This window comes from Cylas formicarius, unplaced genomic scaffold (genome assembly GCF_029955315.1).
Source record: "Cylas formicarius isolate icCylForm1 unplaced genomic scaffold, icCylForm1.1 PGA_scaffold_3__17_contigs__length_32017465, whole genome shotgun sequence".
Classification (NCBI taxonomy): domain Eukaryota; kingdom Metazoa; phylum Arthropoda; class Insecta; order Coleoptera; family Brentidae; genus Cylas; species Cylas formicarius.
In genome coordinates this window covers 5282416-5310279 of record NW_026844326.1, presented here as the reverse complement: position 1 = coordinate 5310279, position 27864 = coordinate 5282416, and the positions used below count along the sequence as shown (strand labels likewise).

Genomic DNA, 27864 nt, shown 5'->3' with positions numbered 1-27864 from the left:
TCCTCCAAGCTGGGGTCTAAAACTGTAAACTCTACAAAAAACAACAAAGAGGGTAAAGTCAAATACAAATATATGGAATTGGCAATTTTTAGTCATCTGTCACTTGATTTCTTCCGCCGTACATGAGGTTTTAGCACCTACGATAGCTGTACTGGTGAAGTTGTGTCTGAGATCGGCATTTCACCGTATAGCTGCCACTCCAAAACAAAAAAAACACTTAAAAATATAATACTGCTTAGAGAATTTAAAGCTCTCGGTATATAATTTGTTTATTGTTCTGATTCATAACATAAATAACAAACACAGGTTCAAAAGGTCAAGAAAAATTGATATAAGGATTACTCGTTCTTGACATATGTGTATCGACAACGAAAAAATTGCATAAGTACTCATTTAGTTGAATCAAAGTGGTGTTAGCGAATAATGCGTGGAGAACAGTGTTGATCAACTCCATTAACTCAGAGGAAGTAAAGGATCAATAATATTTTACAAAACAACGAGTGTACAAGTAAGTAATAACGAATACTTAATATCTACTGTCGTAAAAACATTCCTACAGTATTAGGAAATTTAAAACAAATATACGATTGTCGATAACATATATTTCAATTTCAATCCATGACGTATTAAGTACAAATTCTTGGAACAATTACTTTGGAAGCTTCGAATATGCTCCATATCATACTATTTTTAAATTTCTGAGAAATTTTCATGATATGTTCTTTCAAGTTTCCCTATATTCTGAGTCCCAATAGCTTCTTAGAAATAATCCTGTATCTTTAAAAAAAAAAATTAATTTAAATACGTAGAAACAGTATGTGCAATTGTTCGATAAAACACAAAATATGTAAGTATTAAAAGTAAATTTTACTTCATATATTCGTAACACGGTTTTCCATTCTTTTTCGAATTTTTTTTCCATCTGCGGTCTAAATATATTAAATAATGACTGTAACAGCAATAATGGCAAATGACTTCAAAATTTCTAAGGTGTCACACTGCTAAAATAAAAAAACCTTCCTGTACTGATAAATGCTTGTAAATCGGTTTTTTCATCGATTTATTGATCCGTTTTTGATAGGCCTTGTATACCTTGACTTATTAAAAAAATTTGGAAGATGTAATATTATTTAAAAAAAAAAACACTAATTATTTGGTATTTTATATATATCTAAGTGGCAATTTGACATGTTCTGGGATTTGTTTACCTATACATGAACTAGTGCATATTCTATGCCTGTACAAAATTGAGATGAATTATTGAATTGTATTGATGATCTATTTATTACCTATTATTTTATTATTTTAAATAAATGTTTCTAGAAAAATCTAATATAACAACCGAACTAGATAGCAGATATCTATTAAGAAAAATGTATCTCACTAAAAGAGTTAATAAAAAATGTAATTTAATATATTGTACGTGATTGAAGATAGATATTTTGTTATTAGAACCATTTATATATATTTTACTTCAGTAGAGCAGTCTCAAACCCAAATTTATTTATTTATTAATTTAATACAGGTAAAACCCAATTACAGAATGAGGTAAAAACTGAATTACAACCTGATAAGATTATAAAAACTTAATTTCTTAAAGAAACGTCCACACGCTACCTTAATACCATCTATTTACAAATCTTCATCTTGTTTGGTTCTTCAGAGCCTAATTAACACTCGCTCACATTCTACTTTGTATCCGCTTATATATTATATTCCCGTATATAATATAAATGTATCATCGCATCAGCACCACTGTTCCGGGACGGTGAAATCAGTTCTTACAAAAGATTCAAACTTCGTCCTTGCCCCACGTTATGTCCTAAAAGAGGAAATCATTTCAAATGTGGAGTATATCCTAAACAAATTGCCATCTCAAACAGCTAATGAAATTCGATTTGAAGTCTCAGAATCCCTTAAAAATTCCAAACCTCTAATGTTCCGAAGTCTGGACGCATTGCTCTAAAATTTCTAAAATCTAATCACGACATCGTAATTCTTAGAGCAGATAAAGAAAATGGTCATAAACAAAATTGAATGTCAGAAAAAAATTGAAGATATTTTTACAGACGGATCCTATCGTCAACTAAAAAAGATCCTACGTCATCTGTTGAACGCCACCTTACATCTGTTATAAAGGATTCTTCTCTATCAGAATTGTTGAAAAAGATCTATTTTCAGCACCACTCATGCTCCAATACATTCTCCAGCAAAATATCTACCTTCAGTGTTAAAACCCTTTACAGCAAAAACTTATAGTTTCCTACTTAATTCCTCCTTAATTTCATTGAACAATAACAAACCATTACATTAGATCCAAGTAATATTCTGGTTAATTTCGACGTAGAATTAATTCATTCATGAATCTCAAAGCATCGTTTCAGATAGATTAAAATCCCAGAATATTTACTAAAACATTCTTATCTTAACTGAAAAATCCTTGCCTAGATAACGAAATTTTTAAATGCATTACGAATTTCCTGGAAAAAAGCATATCGAAATCGTTGGGAATTGTTTTATCCAACTTAAAACTAAATTAACAATTTTACACATTGATATTACAATTTCAATGATTGGTTGCGAAAGCAAAGCTTATAATCTCTAAATAGACTTTTACTGTAAATTACTGTACAAAACCCTTTATCTGCAATTGTTATCTATAATTTAATACTTCACTTTGGCAGGAATTTCTCGAATAATAATTCGAGTTACACGAACGCAAACAAAATCTGACTAGTTCGATATTAAACTTGAAACATAACAAAAATGTCGGAATTATCTTACTTAAGGCAAAATATTTGTAGAAATATCAATATTGAGAAAATACTTTCAGGAGGAACAAGTACACAAGTCAATATTTTAGTCCAGTTTATATAATTTTTTAACAAACTGTCTATTTTAATGCGTCGGTTCATTTTTCATAGTGAAATGGGAACACCAGTTTACTTGCAAACATTTTTTTACGAGTAGCATCTATATGTTTGATACCACATTGTTAAGACTGGGACAACAGGAACCATCGGTATTAATAACACTTTATTGCAACTTTGTTTCCTTATAATTCTGCAGTATATTGTCCACATAATTAAAGAATGCATTTTCTATTCATATTTACCTGTACTGTGGAAGCAAGCACGGGCACAGAAAAGGCACGTCAATAAACCTTTAGTAGCCCAATATTAAATGATTTTGAGTCATCTAGAATCGTGTTAAACTAAAAAAAACTAAAAATGCTTTGACGGTGGTTCCAGGCGCATGGGAGGTATAGTAGGCATAGTAGCCGTAGAATATTTTTTAGGTGCCTTAAGGGCTAAAATTTAAACATCTGCAGAGCTTGATTCTGGAGAAAAAACGGACAAGCAAATGAGAGCATTTCTCAAATATTTTGCCCTCGAAACAAAAGGGTTTTACATCTGGTGAAGGTGCTCTTGCGAAGAATTTAATATTTCGCCATATCTGGTTAGATCAGGCTTGTTTAATATGTGCAATCGATATAAACTTTACACCAACAACTGAGATAGCCGTATTTGTCCAAATCGTATCGGGGCGTTCGAGGCTCGTTCGGGGCAGCGCATGAGGGAGGCCGGCAAAGCGTTTCCGTGGAGGGAGAAAGAATTTTCCTCCATAGAGAATAATTACGATTTGTTTACATTACAATGTTTTTAAAATGCATCTGTTAACATTTACAGTGACTCAGCTTAAAAGGTTCAATTGCATTTTAATTAATCAACGAGTCAAACCTATCATAAATGTGTTTGTTTAAAGGTTCACAATTATTTTAAATAAATCATTGGGGTCATAGTAAAATTGTATTTAGGTACCTCTTACTCGGAAAATCGCATACGGCGATTATCACGAATCGTGAAAGGTTAATAAACACGTGTGCCCAATTGTTTTCACAGCTAAAATTATTGAGGTTTTTTAAATTTATTCAATAAGCAATATGATTTTGAGGATATGGTTGTCAATTAAAAGCACTTTAGATTATACAAAAAAAATAAAATTTACCTAAGTAGTTCTCAGGATAACAAGTATGAAAAAAATGAAATAACATTAAAATTTTAGAAAAGAACAGCGCCCATTGTAAATTGTAAAATAAAAATCCCTTAGGTACCAATGAAATACCTACCTATACCTTCATTGTAGTATGTTTAATAGAAGTTATACTTTTTTTTAGCTTAAACAATAGCGTAAATTGTTGTTCTTTATATCATGTCCAATAACCTCTATTTTATTTTGTAAACTGTTAATTTTATTGTGTCTGTAAGTACGTATAGTGGAAACCACGTATATAGATAATTAACCAACGTAAAATAAATTTCACCGCATTTTATAAATTAATTTGCTATCTGAGCCGTGATTACACTTGTATTTTAACCTCTCTCTTTATTTGGATAAATGTTTCGGCTGCTTTCGGGTGTTCAACGCCGGTGCCTCGTGTGATTTGTAGAGATGCACGTTATAGAATTTGTGGTTTTCCCCCAACAACTTTACATTACAATAAAACTAACGGATGTGCACAATTCGAATCTCCTCTGACGAGGTCTCCCTAGTAAGAGCGTTTCGAAAGGTCCATCTCAGCCCACATTGTAAAGATGATTAATTAGTATGTCTCATTAATATACTTCTCTCTGACGCTGTTGGCCTCGGAAAATAAATTTAAAAATTGCCTTTTGAGTGGAAAAAATGCCCATTAACAAGATTTCATTGACCTCGATTTTATGTGTATCTGCGATACAAAGAACGACACCCAAATACGGGCTGTTTTTTCCTGCGTTCTATCGACAATTAATAAATTTAGTTAATTACAGTTAATTATTAACAACGCTTTTCATTTTAGTTAATTAAATGCCAAATTTTGGGTCGTAATAGTATCTGGCTGTACCAGATGTCTAATTTTTTTAGCCCTTTGTCAATGTTACTGTTATTAAACGCTAAAGCAATAAAGCTATTTAATGTTATTATTAAATTATTATTATTCGTACTACTAACTACGGTTTTAAGTACTGAAAATTGGCCATTGTCGCCTTTGATGAAGATGAACGCAACCAAGAATATGCTGCAACATGGCATGTTCGTTCTTCGAAATCATTTAATTCAGTAGCCAGATGACGATGTTTCTTTATATGCATCTGGAGTTGGTTAGTTTGTCTTTTTGTCGATTTTATTTAATTTTATTTTGCTAATTTCTTTATGATTTTCTTGCCATTTCTTGTCAATTGTGACTAGATTATATTTTGTCGAACCGAAAACTTTTTTTTTATAAGGTAAATACCAAAAAATTTTTTTTTATAATATTGCATTCAGAATGTTTCCGTTACTTCATGTATAAATTCGTTGGCACCATTTTAAAAGGGATGTTTAGTTTAATCCTAAACTTTATCTAGGTATTTATAAAAAACTAAACACCGTTCCTTCAGAAAAAAGAAACGCGAAGTAAAGATTGATTAACATTTAACGTTTCCTTACTAATAGTTTTCAATTGGTTTTCTAGTCACTTTTAGTAGTTAATTCCAAAATCACCTTGGATTTTCCTACACGAGCAATATTGCTATAAGACAAATGGATAAGTTTTTTTTTTCAAAGAAACTGCCACAGGCTACTGTAATGCTTTTTACAAAACTTCTGGATTCCTCCTGCGTCGGTTTTATAAAAGTTTCCGAGGCTCTTAAAATTACTTCAAGGCCCATATTACGCTATAAGTTCTTGTGAGGGAGAACATGACGTGTGTGGAGGTCATTGTTATATTTTTTTGAATTGACATAAATTCCTTTAAAGGAAAAATATCTCATTTGAAGCAACGTTTATGAAACTGGGAGAGGTATTTCTTCGAAAATATAAATAAAAAACATCTGTTTTTAATTGCAAAATTAAATCATGGGCTTAAAAAAAAGTTCGCTTCAGGGTAATATATAAAATTATTGGTGCAAAATAAAATTGAGTTGTAGTAGAATTTTCTTTGGGTTTTTGAGTTCTTATAATATTTACTAAGACATTTTCATAATAAAGTGAAAAATCCACACGAAGTAAAATATGTTGTAAAGAAATGATATATATGTTTGGTGTATATTTATTTATTTCCATTATTTATGGTTTATAAGCAACATTACAACCTCTTAGTTACAAATGAATGAGGAGTAAAAATTTTTTTGTATTGCTAAAATTTGGTTACGGTTACAAGATTGTGCAAAATTGTGCTGCAGGGGTTTTATAAGAGTAAGGAAAATTGATAAGTTTCCAGGTTTTATAAAATTTGGTAACGCGAAAAGTACTGTTACTATTATAAAACAAAAAAAATTGGCAAAATTGTATCCTAATTTTTCCATGTGGCTGAAGTCAGCTTGCGATTGGAATTGAAATATGTGTCAAATTACAGCGGACCAACCAAATACTGCATTATTTTGAAAATTCTGTATTAACTTTTTTTAAGCAAGATTTGCGAAATTTGGTGCCTCTGGTTTTAAGGTCTTCTCTAACTGATGTACCTTGCAAATTTATTCCCCATCACGGCCCTTCAGTAGCGGTGTGAAAATACCACGATTATACACCTAAATCGGAAAACTTTTGATTGTAATGAAATTCAGTACGCTACTACGTATGGGGTGTAATCCATTCAGTTTTAATAATATTAAAATCCAGGATATAGGAGCAGTTTTGTAAAATATCGTAATTCACTATTTGATATAGAGCATGGGTTAAAAAAGGTCAATTTAACATTATTGATATATTTCCAAATTTGGTATAATATGATTTTCTTGGTACAGCATGGATTGTAATAGTGTCTAAAAAGACCAATAAAACTACTTAAATTTGCACTCTTGAAAGTCTTTAAAAAACCATCCCTTATCCAACTAATTGTATATTTCACCTTGCAGACGATTTTGTGCTTCGTCAAAAATATGTTGAATAAGTTTATTTTTCTCTCTTTAATAGGACTAGGCTCCTTATAAATTCTCAACCTTAAAAAAAAAATTGTATCTTTTAGCCTCTAGACATTTTTATAAATTTTTTCAACAAGCGTGGTAAAATGTTGCCTTTTCGAATTGTTTTATTTTTAATTTTTTTATAAATTTCTTTAAAACTTTTAACTATTTTAGTTTTTTTAATCAAACCTTAACTTATGACACTACGAAAAAAAACTTCAACTAGATTTATTAATTCACCTGGGGTAAATACCAACTTTCCTATTTTAAATAGAACATCCTGTATATGTATAATGTCTATACCTAAGTCTAAACGTTTTTGGCAACTTTAAAATTATATGTTAAAAATGCCTGCACTAAAGCAATTACAAATTTTTCCTATAAGGAAGCTTTAATTATTATATATCATATATTGACTGGATATTTTGGATGTAAATTAATACAGGGTGAACAAAAATTAAATATAGAAATGAAATTATAATTTTCAATGGCAAACCCTGCATTTTTTATAAATTTATCCTATTCGACTGCGAAAACTAAAGTGACTTTGTGAGAGTGATAGTGTTTTGAATTCCGCAAATTTATAGCTTCCGAAATAATTGACAATTTAACATTTTCTAAATGTAATTATGCGGCTGTTAAGGTTTGTTGTCAATTGGGCATGATACTGACGTTTTAATCCAACGCAGTTTTTAAAAAAAGTAGAAGTATATACAACTTGTTTCGCTGAAGTCCGTATTTATTTATTTATTTATTTTGTAATATAAATTTATAATTTATCTTTTAATTTATATCACCGCGATCCCTGGAATCACGTTGTTCTTCCAATTGTGGGTTTCAATGAAACAAATTAGATTAATTAAATAAAATAATAAATTAATGAGAGAGAACTCATGTCAATCTGACATGTGTGATGTTTTTTAAAGTGACTTTTCTGTGTTACCTTCTTCCTAGCTTCTAGCTCCTCCTATACAAAAATGATTTGTATAATTACGAAAACCTGAAAAAAAAAGTCAATTTGTAAGATAACATCTGACAGTATATTTTTCTACCCCCGTCTGTAAAATACCTAATTTGTCAATTCTGACAGTCATGTCAGTGAATGTATTAGTGTTGTTTTGCGAAAATGTACCCAAAAACTAACGATCGTAGACAAAGTATAGTATGCAACCGCACTTGTTGCATAATATACTATTTTTTTTAATATGTCTGTATTAAATTGTCACTTACGACATTTTACCAAACCCTCGCCCTTACCTTGAGAAACATGTGTTTCAAATTTCGTTAATTTTGCTTGAAAAAATAAACTCCATGCAGCAAATTTAAAATAATGGCCAGTGTTTGCCCGCTAAAATTTGATACAGATTTTAAGCCCAATCCCAAGCTAACTTCATTCACGTTATTTTTCCAACGATTTTCAGGTAGTTTTATTTTTCTGTTAGAGTTTCATCTACCGAGTATTTCACACGGTTGACATTTTTGACTTTCTCAACGTTTAATAAATATTATTATTGTTATGTTATGTCAATCCAGTTTACGATAATACGAGTTCTAAGACGCGTTTTAATTTTTGGATTTTTCGAATAAGTCCCTGAATCTGTATTAAGGTCAAATGGAGTAGTTTTCGATAGCAACAAACACGTCCCTTGGTCGTGATAAAAGTGAAATACCAAAGTTTAAATCGATACATAATTTAGATATCATTAGAACAAGAGATGATTATAAAATTGTCGAGTGCTTAGATAAAATGAATGCCGATGTATGTTCTTCCATTGAGCGAGATCTACCCCATTTATACGGTCCCTACAGTTACATTGAATGTACAGAGAGGGTCAGAAAGGTGGGTCGATAATGACAGTGTTTGCCGTTTTTCGTTTTTAGGCCCGATCCTATAAAATGCAGGGCGTTGAACTTCATTTACAGATAAACATTGATATTTACAAATAATTCAATATTTCACATATCTTGTTAAAACTAGCAGCCCTTAGATCGTATAATTTTGTCTCTCTTGTTTATTTTCAATAACAATATAACAATTGCAGAGATTTTTGATGTTGTATTTCTTCAGAACTTTTAATATCTATTCTGTATCTGCTTTGAGAATTACGATGTTGAGATGAGATTTTTGAAATTTTAGAGTTCAGACTTTGAAATATTATACCTTGGTACAAAACGTGGGGTAAGGACGAGTTGGAACCTTTTGCAAAAACTGATATTTCCGTGTCAGAAAGTTTGGTAATTGAGAAGAGTTTGATGGTTTCGCTAGTGTTGAAGTTAGTTTTTCAAATTTTCGAATTGATAGAAGATAAACGAACTAGTATGGGGACAAGATTGAGGCAATTTGAAGATGTAGAGACAGAAGAGTCTTGTAAATTTAGTCTACTTGATAGATATGATGAAATCTTTCCCGAAATAAATCAAAATTAGGTTTTGATATTATGGGATATTTAAAGAAAATTAGGGATAACGTTGTTTCCTCTACAACGTAACAAAAAGTCAGGGTACAGGGTAATCTTACCAGGTTCAGTCGGTGATCTTCTAACTTTCTGCTTTTGTGCTTGATGTCCTCTCCATAAAGGCTTGCTTTTTCTTCCACATGCTACTGTAATACTATTTACAAATCTTCTGGATTCCTCCTGCGTCGGTTGTTGTTGAATCGAACTTGTTGACGTGTCGTTAATCATTCTGTTGGCTTCTTCAGAGCTTGATCAATAGGATGATTGGCGAAACGTCAGCGAATTTGATTTATAAACAACCGCCGAAGGAAGCATCAAGATTTGTAAATGATGATAATATGCTTTTTGCGTCTTTTTTATTATTTGAATTTGATAACAAAAAGACATCGAAAACTAAATTTGTGAAGAGAAGTAAACAGAAGAGAAAAAGTTACACAAATAATAGGTAATGTAATTTTTTAAATATATGAAAAATGTGTTACAAAAACATTGTCGGTGAAATAAAAAATGTCATTATAGAATTCCTAATATTTTTCCTCAAAGAATCTGAAAATAAATTTTAAAAAATAAAATAAAAAATAATATTAATTAAAAAACAAATTCATTAAATAGTAATAGCAACTTAATTATATAATATGAAATAAATGAAATATACAATAAAGCCTAATTTAGTTGCTCATCTTGCTTATCTTAAAGTTGTTTAAAGGAAATTTTAAATTAAAAATGAAGGATATAAAAACTTAGAAAGCCTAAATGATCATAATAAATCTGCCAGTAACGAGATGTCCCATCTTTTCAACTCACCCTATGGAAAAAAGCCAGTTAATTTTAGAAAGTTTTAAAATTTTGTTTTGCCAGCTCTTTGATCAATGTTTCTCGTTCCTTAGCATCTGGCTAGTTTGCTTTCCATATATTTAGTTTGTCTCCAAGTGTTTGCTACGTGACTCTCAACCTCTGAACTGAAATATCCAGCTTATCTCTGACTCCTAAATGTTTGTTGTATACGCGCTCCGAAAAAATGTATATATATATATATATATATATATATATATATATATATATATATATATATATATATATATATATATATATATATATATACATTTTTGTATTGACTGCATTTTTTTATTACTATTTAAAACATTCTGTCTACAAAATATGACATCAATAGAACTTTACTTTAGTTACTATTTGAATTAAATATTATTTTTATTTTGTATTTTTGTATTACAGATTTCCATAGATAAATTTATTTTTATAATTAAATTTCCTTGAAATTGATGTTTTATAATGAGTATTTTACTTTTTTTGACATAAAAAAATTAACAATAAACATATCACTTCTTGTTATTCCTCGTCGACTTTTTGTTGTTTACGATTTTTTTTACATATCTAATAAAACATAAATAGCTTTTAGTTTCTTGCACCGCAAATCTTTATTTGATTTTAGATCGAGACTGCAGCATGTCGCCAATAAAATTCATTTTTACGTTGCTGGCTTTTACATTATCACTAGGTGAGTACGTCTTTTATTATGCGATATTGAACAATTTCATCCCAATTAATCCGCGTTAATCTAAATAAGCAGTTGGTTTAATACCAAGATTAATAACAATTTATTAAACTTAAGTGTCCTTAATAATTATTAAATTGGAAAACAGGAAACATGACTATCCAAACTATTAGTAGGGTACAGTGTTTTCGCAAATGAACTTGCATGCGTAGAAATCGGCGCAGTGCAAAATATTTGACTTTAGTTTTTTTTTATAGAAATTATTCATCTGACCCAAAAAATAAACATGCTATTTGGAAGACAATTCAATATGCTTTGGTGCGAGTTTAAATTTGTCAAGAGTACTGATATATCCATAGCTACGGTTAAACAAATGAAACGTGTTCATGCAGTAGTTACAGTAATAGCAACAAACTTGTTATAGACTTAAATTAACCGCCTTTGCAAGTGGAATTTTCACATTATTCGTTTTTAACCATTTGGATAGCGTTTAATTGTTTGACTTGATGTTTACACCGCAAAAAAACCCTCAAGTTATTTCTTGACAACTGGATATAACATGGGCAGCTGTTCGAAGAGCATGTCGACGGAATGAGGAGACTGGATCCTTTGCTAGGCGCCCTGGAACAGGCAGAAGGCAAATTACAACGGCTCGTGATGACCGGTTTATTGTGTCAACAATAACAATAAATCGTCAATTTAATGCGGTTCAAGTGCAACAACAGCTCCATGAAATTCGAAGAGTGGCTATTAGTAAGTGGACAGTGAGAAGAAGTCCGAAGGAAAATAACTTGACCCGTTGGATGGAACCATTGCACATAGGGGACGTTGCTCCTGCCAGGTTCCAAAAATCTGTAGAAATCTTTGTTATGTATACTTGTTATCTGAAGTAATTGAGATGCAGTACCTATAAGTTTTTGAAATAGTGTGATGATTTTTGGATTTGTGATGTGTTATTCCATGATGTGTATGTTAACACGGTTTACGGATGTCTTATATTCACGCTGGTAAGCAGATCGGATAGGATCAGATATCCCGTATAAGATAATTGCGAGAGCCGATTGAAGAATCGGTCGTCATCTCATGACAATTTATTTAGAAGTTGTTCCCGTGTTTGTATATGTTAATCAACCTGGAGGATGATGGATTGGTCCAGACTCTTCTTGAAGGAAGAGATTCTTCAGGATTTTTGTATTATATTTCACTTGTCGGACGCTGATTGAATAACCTATTGTAGTCGTGGCAATTAGAAGTAAATCCAATCCAACCTGACCCCAAAAACAACTGTAATTGGTTCAAAACTTACTCCAGCTCATCGCTTTACACGGGATCATCTGAATTGGACATGGGGATCTGTTCTGTTCTCAGAGCTACACTTCGTACCTCAACCTAGATCCCAGAGCTTATTGTTGCAGTAGAAGAAGAGTGGCTTAACATTCCATAAAAAACAAGAGCGAATTTGATTAGATCTATGCATAATTGAGTAAGAGATGTTATTAGGGCAAGAGACGGTCATAATCATTATTAAAAAATAAGTGTTGAGTAATTGTCAATAACCCTATTTATCAATTTAAACTCGTATTAAAGCATATTAAATTGTCTTTCAAATAGCATATTTTTTATCCGATAAATAATTTTAAAAAAATGAAATTGCAGTCAAAAGTTCACAATGGGCCGGTTTCCATGCACGCAACTTTAAATTGGGGTGCTACTTGCAGTCGTGCGAAGTTAGAGGCTTCATCATCATTATCATTTCCACTTTAGATATGAGGGACTAATGAATGTTACGGCACCCATATTTTTCGCAGCATCATTATCTCTTCATTCCAAGTTCAAATTATTTTAAACAATACAGGATGGCTCAAGAAATCGTGACAAACGCTACAAAACATATATTTTTTTAAATGCAACACGCTATTTTTAAATTTAGTTTTTAATACGCTATGAAATTATTTAACTTTCCTATGAATAATAATACTTTCGTAAACCTAATAGTTTTTTTCAATATTTTAATTTTTTTTAAAAGGAATTCTAGTTTTCACACTCGGAAAAAAAATAACGATACGATGATATTAGCGCTATTCGAAGATGACGTAAACGATATATGCAACGGAATTTGAAAAGGCTAAAGATGGCTGGATGAAGACACAAGGCACAGAAATTGCAGAAGTAACTGGCTACAACAAGAAAAAATACCCTGTGGAATGAGAAACAATCAAAACACTTGTGGAAGAGAATAATATAAAAAAATATTAAGAAGAGTACGTCACAGAGTTACAGTAGAACAAACGAAAACGAACAACGCGAAGTCTTAGAGATATTAACCTCTGAAGTCAAACATGCCTTAAAAAATTGTAAAAACAAAAAAACTCCACCTCAAGATGAGATACAAATTGAATTTCTAAAATCACTGAACGATGAAATACATCAAAAAAGATTCCACCGGAATGGTTAACATCAACATTTATACCTCTACCAAAAAAAAAACAATCCGAAAGCAGAAAACGACTACAGACTCATAAGTCCATGTGCTACCCCTTAAAAATCCTGCTGAAAATAATCCAAAATGGCAAAAAGATATACCGGAACCAAACAGCCACTGTGAAAATTAACGAAACGGAGACAAAAGGAGTGCGTATCCAGCGAGATGTCAGACAGGGGTGCGTACTTTCAACTGCACTCTTTATTTATATTCAGAGATAATATTAGATCGGCGAAGTTGGAAAAGAAAAGAAGGTATTAAGATATACAATTCGCGGAAGATTACAATTACAGGGTCAATAACGAAAACATTAAAATGGGACTTACAATAAATACTGTAAAAACAAAATTCAAGACCACGAAATAAGAATCAGATTTAAAACACTATTCAGCGACAAAAATCGATGCTTGAATTAAGATTATAGTTTATTGAGTGCTACGTGTGGTCACAACTACTTATGGAGTAGACACTTGAGCTCTCAAGGCTCTGACCATCAAGAAACTAAAGTCTTTTCAAGTGTGCCTGTATCGCAGAACCTTAAAAATACCCTGGACTGCTAGAACTACTAATGAGGAAGTGTTATAAAGCATAGGACAAGAAAGGAAATTAATGTTTACTATCAAACCAAGAAAAGCAGTTTATGTCGGAAATATTCTAAAAAAGAACGAACTACTACAGACTATCAAGCAGGGACGAGTGGATGGAAGAAAAGTGGTAGGAAGAAAGAAGAAACATCAGGGACTCAAATGAGTGTAGGAGAGCTGTTTCACGTTGCAAGAGACAAAGACGCATTTAGAAAAGTGGCCGCCAATCTCTGTTGAGGGATAGCACTGGGAGAAGAAGAAGAAGAATCTGAATTACATGCTACAGGATGTTCGAAATAAACGTTTATATCTGGATCATTTTAAATTGAAATATTTTACCAAATATGATAACTTTAAGTATGTCAGGTACCTATTTTTAATACTTAGCTACTTATTTTTATTTTTCTAATTTTTATCCTTCTTTAACAAACAAAAAGAAAACTAGTGCGGTTAAGTCACATGTTCGAGGCGTCCGTCCAATCCAATGGAATTTCTCGATGATAATGCGGAGAAGCCCCCAATCTAGATTTTCGCTTTACTTCGAGAAAGAATTCATCATACCCGCAAGGAAATAGGTCAAATGAATAAGACTCTATTATCTCTACATTTTGAAATTGCTTCCATCTTGTCCCCATCCGAGTTCGATACCGTTCCAAACATGATTCATGACAAAGCTTTAAATCTTCGTTTATCTTTTACCCAAAATCTCATTCAGAAATTTGAAAAACTAATGTCAACACTAGGGAAATTCTTCTCAACTACCAAACACTGTGATAAATGTACCATCACACCAACTTTCGAAAACGGAAAAATCAGTTTTTTCAAAAGGTTCCAACTTCGTCCTTGCCGCAATTCTTATCCAGGAAATCATTTCAAACGTCGCGTCTATCCTAAACAAACTGCAATCTCAAATAGCTAATGAAATTCGATATGAAACCTAAAAAATGCTTAAAAACTCAAAACCTCCTAAACCTAATATTGTAAAGCTTGAACGCATTGCCGTGAAATCTCTAAAATCTAATCCCGGCATCGTAATTCTAAAATCGAAAAAGGAAATGCTACAGTGATCATGAACACAAATTAAAATCAGGAAAAGATTGAAGATATTCTTACAGACATCGTCAACTCGAAAAAGATCCTACGTCATCTATGGAACGGAACCTTAAACCTGTTATTAACGCTTTTTCTCTATCAGACTCTGAAAAAGTCTATCGCCCCTCATGACTCTAAAATTCCTCTTCTCTACGGACTCAAAAAGATTCACAAACCAAGATTACCCCTTCGACCTATTGTCAGCACCATTGGTTCTCCAATATATTATCTAGCAAAATATCTAGCTAGTCAGAATTGACAAACGTCAAAATAAAAAAAAAAACCGTGCGGTAAAATCCGCAAATGTCCGAAGTGGCTCGGATCCGTGGGACAAAAAACCCAAGTTGTAAAGAGACTCTTTCCGTTCGGTGTATAATTAGATATTTGACAGCGGAAAAGTCACTCGTTTATTAAACATTCGTTCCCCTTGTGCCATGTTCTTTACCCAACTACTTCAAGATATTTCAAGCCTGCTAACGCACAATGTTATGTATTAATAATAATGGATTAATTAAAGCCATCTTGCTTCATCATTTTCTAATAAAATGATTTGACGAAGATTTGAACAAGAAAGCAAGTTTTGCCGGATTAGTGGTTTCTCCTTGGCAGTATAATCTACTGGATGCAAATGAAATATTTTCGAAAATTTGTCTTTTTGTCATGGTATAATCCGGATCGAAGGGATAATATTTTTCTATTCCCCTCTGTAAAATACCTAATTACCCACCGATCTAGCGTGCGGGAAGCGTCATTTTACCACTTCAGATTCGTTTCCCATGAATCCGAGCCACTTCGGACATTTCCGGGATTTTACCGCACAGATTTGTTAGCAATCGGATGTTTTGGGAGATATTTCCTACGCTTTGAATTTTGACCTATGTCAATTCTGACAGTCATGTTAGTGAATGTATTCTTGTTGTTTTGCGAAAATGTACCCAAAAACTAACGGTCGTAGAAAAAGTATAGTATGCAACACGTTCGGTAAACTTTTTAACTCACTCGTTTATTAAAAACTCACTCCGCTCGTGTCAAATAAACTCGTGAGTCAAATTACGTTTACCGCACTTGTTGCATAATATACTATTGTGTTTTCTAGATGCGCAATTAACTGTAGATTGGGTTGCATCACACTTGACAGCTAATGACCTGTGGATTATGTTAAACTTGAAGCAAAATTTCCAATTCTTTTCTTACTACAAGTCTTACTGCAAGTAAAGAATTTTTTTCCGCCTCACCCAGTATATATCATATCAATAAATTTAGATTTAGGAAAATCCATACTTAGTTTTTTTAATTTTGTTAAGTTAATTACTCACTTGCAAGGTCAAAATTGGACAATGTTGTTTTGTCGTAGTCAACTAATATTAACGCAGTAGTCTTAGACAGAAAGAAGGGTAAATATTGAAAAAGTACTAAAAATGGGTATATGATTTACTTAATTGAAGGTATAGGTTATTGTAAGATCTTTCAGAAAAAATAATAATATGTATTTAAGAAAATCGTCGAAAATGTTCAACTTAAATTTATCCAAAAATATTCGGATATTTTGAACACCTTGTAGCGTCTAATTTAAATTCCATTGCATATATCTTTCATGTCTTCTAATGAAGCTAATATCAAATATAAGTGATATAGCTATGACGCTATCGTAATTTTTTGCAATTGTGAAAAGTTGTATTTTTTTCAGAAAAATTAAAATATTGAAAAAACTATTAGGTTTAGGCATTATTAACAAAACAATTCAAAACAAAATATAAAAATAGAGGGTTCGAATATAAAAATGTATGTTTTATTATACTGAATACTGCAAAATAATTTTAAATTGACATACTAACAATCTTTACACATTTTCTATTTACCATTTTCTCATAACTTTTGAAGCCAATGCGTTAATAAACTTTGTTGACTACCCTGTACAACTGTACAATGTGTCCCTTCTGAAGATACCATATAAAAAAAGGAAATTTACCGGTTTCGTTTTTATTTTTTTCTGGTATTTTTTAAAAAGATGAAAAGTCACATTCTCGTGTACAATTTTTCGGCTCTACAATATGGCGTTAATCGATTTTAAGTAGGACGTTTCGTCTCGGCTAAATGGATTTTTATCAATTTTTCAATGTTTTGGGTAGTAGGCATTGACATGATGGCCTCAAGCAAATGTCAAATTACGTTGAAAAGAATAAAACTATCAGTCTACCAGCAATTTCTACAAATTGAACAAAGAAATGAAGAAAATAGACATTTGCCGAAAAAAAAATTTGTCGCCATGACAATACAATGCATTATAATTCGAATTGCTTCCTCATCCACCTTATACGGCCGACTTAGCACCCAGCGACCACGCTCTGTTTCCTAACCTCAAAAACTCGCTGAAACTGAGGAGAATTTATAAAGATTACATGCCTAAAAGTATAAAAAATAAATAAAAAACGTTTATATCATTGTAAGCTTCGAGACTTATCCAAATCATCCTCGTATAAGGAATCTACCTACTTATTATCTTTTTAATTAATAATTCATCATCATTAATCATAAATTCACGACTGCAGCTAGCAGCATTTTTAACTGCACCGCTATAACACACTGTCCTTTTATCTGCTTGTCTTTATATACAAAATTTAAATCAAAAGTGTAATAACACTCAATCAATAGGAGAGGTGTGCTTAAAATGACTCACCATTTCCATCTTTCTTGCTCTGAAAGGCAAAGACAATTTCCTTTGTATTTTGTAGCAGAAATATGTTCTATTTAAACAACTAACTCTATTTAATGACTATTGAAAAAAATGGTGCAGGTAAAATGGTGGGCTGTGTAATCCTAGACGTCATCAGTACTAAAATTTACTCCTTACTATTTTTCGAAATTTCTTGCGATTTTCGCCTTTCTTTTCTTCGAATTTCGTATTTTTATTCTCTTTCTTCTTCTTCTTCTTCTATTTGAGCAACAAATGTACGATTTTACGGGAAGACATAAAAAGGAGCTTTTAACCGAATATATTTACAAATTACAAAATATTTACAAATACTATTTACAAATATTCTTCATTAATTCTGGATCGGTTGTTGACAAATCGAAACTTCTGACAATTCGCCAATCATTATTTGGCTTCTTTAGAGCTTAAGTGAAACCGGTTTGCGTTCTACTCTGTACCCATTTAACTCTTTGAGTGGGGCGGAGTTAAACACTGAAGCATAAACATTGTCTCGGATTACTGATTCCATATTGTTAAGTCGCGATTTGGATTTTTGTTGTTGTTGTTGTTGTGCTGATTTCATGCAAGAATTTTAGTTTTTCGAATAAGATTTGATCTCCAGTTTCATGATTATGTTCGACAACTTTCTTTGTCAGGTTCTCTGTCTCTCCAATATATTCTTTGCCGCATATGCATGGAATGCTGTTAACTCCTAGGATCTCAAACAGAATTTTATCTTTGACGGATCGAAGATGTTGAGAGTTTTTTGGACAAGTGGTAAATGTGATTTTATTGTGTATTATATTTTGTAAGAAATTTTGAAATGTGGTCCCTGATGTTTTGAATGAAAGGAATGACCACAGTGGCAAATGCACTTATTTTATTTAGGAAGTTGTGATAAGTATTTCGTGGAGCGCTTAAAAACTTTAATGTGAAAATTAAAACAACATACGATAAATGATCTTGACTGTAATATTGCTGCAGGGTATCGTTCCAGTAGTAGGGAAATTGAATCACGAAATATATAAATAAATTAAACTAAAAATAAATATAATGCGTTCTCCATTATCACCGGTCATCGCAAATATATTTATTAGAGTCTTTGAGAAGAAAACCAAAACCAAAATTGTAAAGGATACGCTACGTGGATGATACTTTTGTTAATTGACCTCATGGATAAGAATTCCACAGAGAATTCCTTAGCCATTTAAACTCTACACACAATAACATTCGTTTTACCATTGAATTTGGAACTAATAATAATCTCCCATTCTTAGACATTCTTATCAATAGAAAACCAGATCTACCATTGGGTCAATCTGTGAAAACCCACACACACATTAGAATCCGGCCCAAAAATCATCGGTTATCAACTTCTCTTGTTTACAAAGTCCTCACTGAACCCAGAATTAAAGCACCTTACATCTGCTCTTCTCGAATAATTTCCACCATAGAGATATTAAGCATTCCATCGCAAATCACACTTGACAACAACATTCCAAAACCAATGAGTTTGAAAGCAGGTGCTACAGTTTTGCTTACATTTAAAACATCACTCTCCACATGTCAAGAGATTTACCACCAATAATCTCTCAAGAATTCGATCTGTCAAAGATAAAATTTCGTTTGAGTTACCAGGAGTTTACAACGTGTCATGCATAGAAGAAAAGAAAGAAAAGAAACTCATCAGTAGTTGTCGAACATAATCATGAAACTGGACATAAAATTTTATTCGATAAAACTACAATTCTTGCATGTACTTAATTATTGTATGAAAAATCTAGCGAATCCAAAGAAATATATAAGAAACCAAAGAATCTTAACCGCAACTCAGGTCTGTATTTTTCACCAGTATTTCGCTCCGCCCCCTCAGACAATATGTAGCCAATACGAGCCATTTTCAGTTAAGCTCTGAACAATCCAAGGGGATAATTAGGGAAATGTCCGCAAGTTCGACTCAGCAAAAACCGACGAAGGAGAAATCCAGAAGTTTTGTAAAAAGTAAGAATACATTCTGTTGCATTTTTATACTATATAATTGTAATTATATAAATCACAAATAAATATGAAATAAAATTAATCGTCAGAATATTTTGAATCTGTGCTATCACTATAATCGAGGAACATTATTATTGGAACGTTGTAACAAGTTTTTTAAAAACTATTTTTCAATTCAAATGCATAATGAACACATTTCTACAATCGCTAGTAGTAGTTCACACTGAGTTTTAATAACATAATTTACATGAGCGGAAATTTTTGCTTTTGTTTTAAGGCGTCTAATTTTATTTTCCCAATACCTTTTCTATAGAATTTAAATCTCAGTGATAAGATTATAATATAAGGAGTATAATACGATATTTTTTATAACCTCATTCTTTAAATTCCAGCTGGTTTCAAAGTAAAGGTCATGCCGACTAAAGAACTCTTGCAATACCTCTTTTTTTGCTGCTTTTTGAGCTAAGGTGAATAAATAATAATAAACCATTTCGCTGCCTGGTGGGATATTTGGAAGAAGAAAACTTTTTACCAAATTTTTAAAAAGTTCGCTTCTAATGTCTCGATGGTAGTCTAGTGAGCAGGGTTTAATTTTTATTGCTGAAAGTTGCAAAGCATTTTTATTTAGCCCAGCTTCCCTCAGTGTAAAATGGACATTATTTTTCCTCTCGATGCTTTCTTTGTGTTATGGGTGTCGAACCAATTCTCATTAAAATATTTCGTTTTTCTACATGAAATTGATGAAGTTGAGTCAAACATTTCACCAATCATTGGATATCTTTGGCGCAACTGTGCTTATCAATATTTTTAATCCTATATTCGATTTTGTACAGAAATCGGCGTATTCTTTCACTACTGCAAGTAAATTGACCATTTTCTTTTCATTTCTGTAGCAATGATTCAGGTGACGGAATGTCACACTTTCTAGTGAATCATTAGGAATGCCTATTATCTCCGCGGTTCTCCCAATGGCAGCTTCCATGTCCTCTAAAGCCGGGTCCAGACGGGTAACTGAACCGTGTAATGTAACTTGTGTATACACCGCATCTTGTCAAAATTTTACAGCGTACTGCTCGCAGTGAGCCGTCCGTTGTCGGTAAAATGGCGAACCTTCGAAGTAATGACACGTGTTAATGATACAGCATCTGGAGGAAAACTCAGTCTTTTAAAACCACCTATCTACATGTACGAGAGTACCGCTCTTGTAAAAATGGAGTGGTCGAAAGAAGAAACCTTCGAATTTATAGAAATATATCGGAAAAAAGAGGTGTTGTGGAACCCGAAACTTCCACAATATTTCAATATAATTAGAAAAAGCGCTGCATGGAAAGAACTCGGTGAAGCAATAAATATGTCCTCTGAACTACTTTTGTTCATCTCAGGTACCACAATATGTAAACAGGAGATTGCCATTAAATTCTCATAGCTCACATCAGCAACATCAGAACCTTTCCGCACGTCATCAGTCTCCGCACGAATCTCGTTTTCAACATTCCTATCAGTCACCTAATTACTTCTATAAGTCACCTAATGAAACTTCCTTCGCCAAACTCTGAAACCACCGTAATGTCACTACCAATGTATCTTGTACTGAAATAACCTTTCTCATATGGTATTTTGTTCCATTATCTTCGGGTCAATAAAATTGATGAAAAAGTCTGTTGGCGACATCCTCGTGAAATTTTTATAGTTTCCACTAACTGACTGGAATTTCAAATCACGCAGTAAACTTTGTTGATCTCTTTCCGAAAGTTAATGCATTTGCCACCAGCGCCTTTGTCTTTTCTTCTTATTTTTTAATTCAAAATGCATATAAGCCGCAGCAGCTACATCCATATCGTAGTGTTTACTTCCCGACGCAAAAACAAACTGAAATTAAAGACAGCTCGCCAGAATGTATTCCAAATATTGTATGAGGTTCGGTTCGGACGTTCGTACGTTTCGATGGAACAGAAACTCGAAAACAAGCGAGCCAAACATTTCCTTGGTTCGCAACGATGTTACGTTATGAGGTTAGGTTGCCAGTCTGGACCCGGCTTAACATTTTTAGAAGACCTATGGACAAATTTTCCATTAAAAAATATTAATTATTAGTGGATTTTTTATTTTCCATCTTTAAGTGTCATTAATGTTGTAGCAAACGGTGATATATTTTCAGTTTTTTAAAATTTCAATACTCAGAAACAGTATATAAAATTGTCCGATAAAAAGGATAAAAAAATATATAAGTATTATATAAATTTTACCTTCATATACTCATAAAACGATTCTGTTGCAGCACATATTCAAGTGACACTTTCTTTTCAGTTAACTAACAAATAATGACTGTACTGTTAAAAATATAGAAGGAAAAAGAAAATTTTGATCAAAAGCTTTTAAAAAAATATTTAGAGTTTAGAATGGACGTGTTATCTACTCATCAACAAATACATGCTTCTTTTAAATGGTTTTTAAAAATTAACACGTTAGGTAATAATATATCAGTTTTAGCTTTCACAATTTCTAAGCTGAATTTAAAAATGTTAATCTTTAGTTAATCTTTAGAACTATCACATGCAAAATACTACATAGAACTCATGTAGAGTATGATCTGTTCATAGATGTAAGAAAGTGACCAATTGCTTTTGAAAGGATTATCCAAAGGTGGTCATTAACATACAATGCAACAAGATTATTACTTTAATTAATAATTAATAAATAATAATTGATTAATTAATAATTGGTTAATTAATAATTACCTTAATTAGTAATAATAATCTTGTTGCATTGTATGTTAATGACCACCCTTGAATAATCCGTTCAAAAGCAATTGGTCACTTTCTTATATCTATGAACAGATCATACACGGAAATGACCGAGCTAACCACCTTCTGGTTCGATTGAAAAGATGAAATAGTTAAAAATAGTTCATAAATGTATACTTACTAGTTTCAGCTTTCTGTTTATAAAGTTGCACTAAGTGAAGAGAATTTTTAGACCTTGGCGATGGTATAAAATGCTTTCAATGCAACTCGGTTGAGGATCCCGGATGCGGTGATATTCAAGCAAACGAAACAGCCAGTCCGTTTCTGCAGGAGTGCGTTTCCGATTCTAAGATGGGCGGTCACCTACCGTTCTGTCGCAAATTAAAGCAAGCAGGTAATAATAATAATCTTTATTTTTGCATCTGTAAACAATATTCTTACAATATTGAACAGAAATTACACTAATCATCAAAATGATGTACAAAAAAACAGGGCCACTGAAGGTAATTTTGACGAAAATCAACGTCCAGCCCCTTGGACTAGAATATTTTCATTCATTTAGTTTCTGAGCTACTTAATAATTTAATTAAACTTAATCAATTAATTAAACTTTTATAGGATATCTCTGTTAGTTTTGGGATCACCCTCGTATCTCCGTTGTCTTTTAAATTATTGAAGAGATTAAAGAACGTTCCTATCGGATTTGTTCCGTAGAATACTGTGGTGTGGTTTGTTTTTTTCTTGTTCTAGCCGTTTAATAGCTTTGAAGCAAATGTTTGCTTTTGTATGATTTATGTATATCATTTTCTACGTTAATTCGAAAATGATTTTCAGAAATATATTAGTATATGTTTGCTATTTATATTAACTTATCTAATACCTTACAAAATGACCTTATCAAATTTTGACTTATCAACTAGGTAAATAAATTAATGAATTTTATTATGGTGTAGTTAAATTGAAAAAACTAATTATGGAGTTTGTCTAAAGCTGAATTAATTGATATGATCTATATACTAGGTGAGGCGAAAAAAGAAGACTTTGTTGGTAGTAAGACTTTACAAGTTCATGTATCCCAATAAACGTATACCAACCAAACAATCTCTTAAGTATTTATCTAAACTGTTTAATACTAGTGGCAGTATTGAATATGAAAAAGTGGTAAACCGGAATGCCACCAAGGGGGAAACAGAATTGTAAAATTTACTTCAAGTTCAAGATAATCCCCAAATTAGTGGCCGTCTAGTAGCTAGCTTATGTGATACATCCCAATCTTCTATTAAACGCACCACTTGAAAAGACAAGCATTATCCCTTCCATATGTTACTACACCAAGAAGTTCTAGGCCGTGATTTTGAATACTGTTATAAATGAATTATTATTATCATTCAACAGTCAATTTATTCTAGGAAGTGCAAAACCAAAAGCATTGGTCACTTAGTGTGTGGTAGGTAAGTTCTAAGGAAATAAGTTTAAAGTTATTGGAACCTATTTTTTAGCTAACCACTTAATGGGCCTAGATATTTAAACTTTTTGCAGAAGAAGAACATTGAGATCGAACAAATGTGGTTTCAGTAGGATGAAGCTTCTCCTAATTATCATCGACAAGTCAAGATTTTTAAATCGTTACTCACAGAAACGGGCGAGTGTAGGAGAATAATATCGTTTATGCTAAGGAACGTCCAAGAAAATATACGAAAAACCCTAAACATGGGTATTTAAGTTGAAGGGCACATTTTTGAGTAATGTTGTAGTAATAGGTATTCAATATTATTTACTGCGACTTTAAAATTTTGCTGTTATTTTCACCAACATTGCTGATAACTGTCTATAACTATATCTATAACTTTATCTGCGGCTCCAACAAAGTTATTTCTCCTTTTTATTTTTAAAACTTAACAGAGCCCTGTTCGCTAACAGTTTCTTACTAACAGTTTCTTAAGTTAAAATAAATAAAGTATTAGGTATATGACATACTTTATAAAAGGTGTAAATTTTTGTAAGATTTTTCAGAAAATATAGACAAAAGAAATTCAAAACAAAATTTAAAGATAAGTTGTTCCATTTCAAAAAATGCTTCACATGTTTTTGTGTAGCCATTTATACTTTAAAATAATTTTAAATTGTGTACCCTAGCAATCTTCACAACTTTGAGATAATGAAATTTGCTCTATCGTAGACTAGCGCCGTATATTAACAGTACCTAATCTGCTGAGGCGCAAAAACCAAACAAAATATAAAAAATGCACACAAAGTTTTAAATCATTCGAGTTCTGAACTACCCCTGGCGAATCATTTATCGGTAATAAAAAGAAAAGCGGACCAAGATTTATTCCTTGCGGCACACCAAGTCTTGTCAAAAAATTCCTGGATTCTCCTCCTTTGTACACCATAAATTCCCACTTGATAAATACGAAGCGGCTAGTCCATTGACAATTCAAATTTGCACAGTTTCGCCAAACAATCCGTCACGATCTACTCTTTCAAAAACTTTATTAAAATCGGTGAAAATAATTCTGATCTGACTATTTTCTTCGATTGCGTGACTTGCTTTTTGGGCAAAGTTGAAAAGATTTGTTGTTACAGTGATTTTAGGTAAAAAGCCATGTAGCTTTTCTCTTAGATAGTAATATATATCTAAACATGATTTCTGTTAGTGGCGCCGAATCAAATTTAAGTTATTTTTGGCAGAAAGCTTGGAAATTGCTGTCTATCCTATTCTCTACCTTTGAAACATTTTGATAATATTGCAGATAACTCCACATCTGAAAAATCTAAAACAGGTTTGGTTAGTTAATTCTTTAGAAAATCACCATTTTTGGAAATTACATTTGGAATTCTATGGTTTATTTGGCTTACAATATTTTCGGTAAATTCTTAAAGTAAAAATGGAGATCGCTTTGTTTCTGAAGAAACCAAAAACGAAGATGTTCTCTGGCTTCGAAATGACATATGAGTGGCCCCTGGTAAATTGGTATACTGGTATAGAGTGACACTGGAAAGTAGACTTGATTTGGATTGACACATGACCAATATATTAAACAGAGCCCACAGAATGTTGGAATTTGTAATCAGAAATTCATTGAAATTATTAAATTAACGAAATTAAAGCTTTTACAAATTCTTCTTTTGGCCTGTGTCGATTACACAAGCAATATGAGAACGTCATCTAAACCCAATCAAATCAGGAAATACCTAAGACATTTGGTTTATGTTTTACAGTGAAAACGGATCGAATACCAAGGATAGTACGTTCTTGCGGTTGGATATTGGACAAACATCGAGAACGCACAGATTACTGCAAAAAAGGAGACACGGACTTCATTTTAAGGACCAACTGCGCGTGTTTTTCAGATGCCTGTAATGGTTCCACTAGGATCTCTTCGTCGCCTTTCGTCTGGTTGTTTTCAGTGATAACCGTGTATATTGCCTCTTTCAAATGTACTTAGGAAAATACCAGGGCATATGTATTTATTGTAATTCGCATAAAAAACACATACGACGTTGCTTTTGTTTTTGTTGGTGTCCTTTCGATCAGCAAGGCAATTTCCCAGTCGATAACCGTGTGTCAGTGCCTCGCTGTTGACGTTATCTTGTTTGCCAAACACTGAGATAATTCCCCTATCAGCATTTTTAATACATTTGCGCTAACGTGATTGCAATTAATTTTGGCGCTAAAAGGAAGGTATAATTATTACGTCTGGCATAATATATTTAAGCGATAGTTGGACCTGGTATTTGGTTATGCAATGCATCAATAGTGACCACAAATTAACGATGACATTTAGCTTGTTCTAGGCAGTTTAGGTTTTGACCCTCCAAATTTACCACACGCCTTTGTTTCTTTTTGCTTTCAAAAAATCGATGAAATCGCATATCTCCACACGGAAAAACAGAATAGTTGGTGCAAATAGGTTAAGCTCAATTTGAGCATATACTCAGCACTATGTCGGCTTAAAATCAAAAAGTGAGATTCTCAGTATCTTAAGTTCCTTTTAACAATGTTTGAAATCAATGCTTCGTTTGACTATTTCAAGTTTTTTAAACAAAAATGAAGGTGATTCAAACTAAATCCCCTTTACAAAGTACATCCGCTTTATTTTAAAATTTTAGATACTTTTGTAGCAACTTGAATTGACCATACACCGTCTTAAAAATATAAAGCTAATCTAATTAAATGTTCAGGCGAAAGACTAAATATTAATTCCAAGCTTTGACCCAACCCGGCAACACCGCACTAGGACAAGGATGAAGAAGACGGGATTCACGCGTGGAACGGGCGTGGGTCGAGACGCCCCGCGAATGCCTCCTAATTTCAATTAATTTTGATATGCAATACAAATGTTTGTTTGGCTTGCAGAGTACCGTATATTTATCAAAGTAGTGAAAAACAAAGTTAAGTGGTTATTACTCCGCTGAACCTATCGGGAATCCAAAAGATTCCTAAGTGGTCCTTCGAACTCTGAAAACAGCGTTAGCCCGACCACTAAATGAGCATAATTTTATATTGGATTTCTGTTAGTTTTAAATTAGTTAGATATATACTTGAAAAATATTCATGTAGTTGGTCAACGAGCAATATCTTATCCCAGTTTTATATTGAAAGGGTGGTAATTTTACCTTAAAAATTAAGATATTATATAACATAACATATAAATAGCTTTTCAGCTTATCTTTTTTCTAAAACATGTTATTTATTGATGGATTTTTAATAAAGGTGGTTAAGGACTATTTTTAAAAATGAACTTTTGCGGAGGTGTTTACTAAAGATACATTAATAATTATGACAAAAAAAATGTCTACTATTGTGGTAGATATGCCGAAGTAGATATTTACATTATTTTCATTAATTTTATCTATCTAAAATTAGTATTCCTATTATTTTATTGTAATAATTATATATAGAGAAATTTGGTGATCCAGCATGTTGATGTAAATGTAAATACATAGTTACTTTAAAAGTACTTTTGGACGAAGAAAAAAATTCATTGCCAACTTTTTCTTTAATCTCGAATCGAAAAAGGGCTTTAGAAAAGATTTTTTTTTTGGTTGTCCCAAGGACTCGAAAATAGTGGTATTTAGGAAAAATCTCTACTATCTCTAACATACTTAAAAGATGTAGTTAGTAAATATAGTAATTATATAGTGTTCTAAATATATATTTTTCAATACTTTTATAACAGACTTTGGAAATCCCCAAGTTTTCAATGTGTCTTCAATATTTATTGTTTTCACACCACGAAAAACTGACACTGCACTGAAAGTTCATATGACCAATCGCTACTATAACTAAACAGTACTGTACGATTATATTCTCTCATAGAAAGCATTTTCAAATTTGGTATGTCAAACTTATTACATCAAGGACATCATAATCTTG

At 32.1% G+C, this 27864-nt stretch overlaps 1 protein-coding gene across 1 annotated transcript; it reads left to right on the top strand.

Moving 5' to 3' along the window:
* Positions 1 to 369: 369 nt before the first annotated feature.
* LOC132699278 (uncharacterized) lies at positions 370 to 26006 on the top strand. The gene is made up of 4 exons (XM_060665911.1): positions 370 to 508; positions 10830 to 10895; positions 22717 to 22878; positions 25707 to 26006. The coding sequence occupies exons 2-4, from the start codon at positions 10844 to 10846 to the stop codon at positions 25931 to 25933; spliced, it is 441 nt and encodes a 146-aa protein (XP_060521894.1). The 5' UTR covers positions 370 to 508; positions 10830 to 10843; the 3' UTR covers positions 25934 to 26006.
* The last annotated feature ends 1858 nt before the right edge of the window (positions 26007 to 27864 follow it).